The following is a 1,895-nucleotide window of genomic DNA, read 5'->3' on the forward strand; positions in this document are numbered from 1 at the left end:
TAAATAAAAATTAAAAAAATAGTCTAGAAGGGGGTGTGTGTGTGTGTGTGTGTGTGTGTGTGTGTGTGTGTGTGTGTGTGTGTGTGTAATTATTATTACTAGTACCATTATTTATAGTTATTGTACATAATGACTATATTGCTCTTTTTACGCATTGTACATCCTGTAATTATACAAAAACCAAAAGCAGGGAACTAATTATAAATCCTAAAAAATAACAGCATTTATCGTTTAAACATGGCATTTTTTAGGAATACATTTACAAAGAACAAATTAGATATCAAACTGTTTTGATTTTTATGCCACCAGAGAGCTGCGTTGCGTTAGGAGGAGACTGTGAGGATCCGGACTCGGAGAAATCCGCCGCCAAGCAGCAGAGGACCCGCAGGAAGCCCCGCGTCCTCTTCTCCCAGGCCCAGGTGTTCGAGCTGGAGAGGCGCTTCAAGCAGCAGCGCTACCTGTCCGCCCCTGAAAGGGAACACCTGGCCAGCTCCCTGAAACTCACCTCCACCCAGGTCAAGATCTGGTTCCAGAACCGGAGGTACAAATGCAAGAGGCAGCGGCAGGACAAGACTCTGGAGATCGCAGGTCACCACCATCATCATCATCACCCTCCGCCGCCGCCGAGGAGGGTGGCTGTGCCGGTGCTGGTGCGGGACGGGAGGCCCTGTCTGACCGGATCCCAGAACTATAACCCACCGTACACGGTCGGAGCTGCGAACCCGTACAGCTACAACGGCTACCCGGCCTACAGCTACAACAACTCGGTGTATTCCAACACTTACTCCTGTTCTTATTCGAGTTTACCCGCGCTTCCTCCAAACAGCACCCCGGCTAACACTTTCATGAACATGAACCTGGGAAACCTGGGTGCCCAGACGCAAAGCCAGGCTCCCCAAGCCCCGGTGGTCACCCCCTGCCAAGGAACACTGCAGGGGATCCGGGCCTGGTAGCTAAGACTTTACATTTCACCACATCACCATGGATGGATGGAGAAATGGACTGAAGCCTGGTGAAGGCAGCAACATAAAAAACGTCTATGAAGTAACCTTAACCCGCTCATTGAACTAAATAAAACACACTCTTTGCATTGTTTGTTTGAAACTCTTGGAAAGCGTGTTGGATTTGTGTTATTAGTGTTACCGACGCGTTAGTTTGTGCGTGATGGTGCAAAACGGATGTAACGTTCTGCAAAAAAAGAGAACTTGTATAAAGCATGTATTTTATAGGCATTAAATAGCATTTGATTTATATTAGGTGTTATTATAATTAAACCATTAAGTATGTTTAGTCATTTTTACAAAACGTTGTTTTCACATCCACAAAAAAGGCAACAATTTGCGCAAAAAGCGCAATGTAAACTAATAAAAACTGTATTATTTTTCACATGGTTTATGTTTTTTGAATAGTATTTGTGTTTACTCTGTACGGTTTTTATTTTGAGGGAATCTAAAATATCGGTTTAATAAAAACATTTTTGCGGTCTCAGTTCAGCGGGATGGAGTCAAAACAACAAGGAAAAAAAAGAGCACAAGTGATTTTATTATATTGTGCTTTTGAAAGTTTACGTGTCTCTAAATGTGTGTGGCTGTAAAGAAATAATTGGACTTTGGATAAAAAAATATGTTTTATTTTTATATTTTTTTAAAGAAGAAAGAAAGCCATCCAACATTTCTCATCAATTTCTCAAGACTGCAGCGTGGTGGTTTTTTTTTTTTTCTTCTTCTTCCCTTTTTCTGTGAGAAAGTTTGCTTGAGTCTGAGACAAGAACCAGAAGCAGGGAGAATTTAAAGGCGAGCTAAATGTGCGCTCAGGATTCAGAGATGGACATAAACCAGACGGACAGCAGCATCTCCAAGACCCACACACAGCCTGGAAACCACCAGAGAGAGCAC

The 1,895-nt window shown here is 42.9% G+C and overlaps 1 protein-coding gene across 1 annotated transcript in view; it reads left to right on the forward strand.

Moving 5' to 3' along the window:
- Positions 1–1,386, forward strand: part of nkx2.3 (NK2 homeobox 3) — a 2,845-nt gene extending 1,459 nt beyond the window's left edge. The window contains exon 2 of the mRNA XM_014023567.1: positions 310–1,386. Within this exon, the coding sequence (XP_013879021.1) occupies positions 310–953 (644 nt within the window). The 3' untranslated portion in view covers positions 954–1,386. The remainder of the gene's footprint in view (positions 1–309) is intronic.
- Positions 1,387–1,895: the final 509 nt, after the last annotated feature.

The sequence above is a fragment of the Austrofundulus limnaeus genome, unplaced genomic scaffold (genome assembly GCF_001266775.1).
Source record: "Austrofundulus limnaeus strain Quisiro unplaced genomic scaffold, Austrofundulus_limnaeus-1.0 Scaffold0, whole genome shotgun sequence".
NCBI classification, from domain to species: Eukaryota; Metazoa; Chordata; class Actinopteri; order Cyprinodontiformes; family Rivulidae; genus Austrofundulus; species Austrofundulus limnaeus.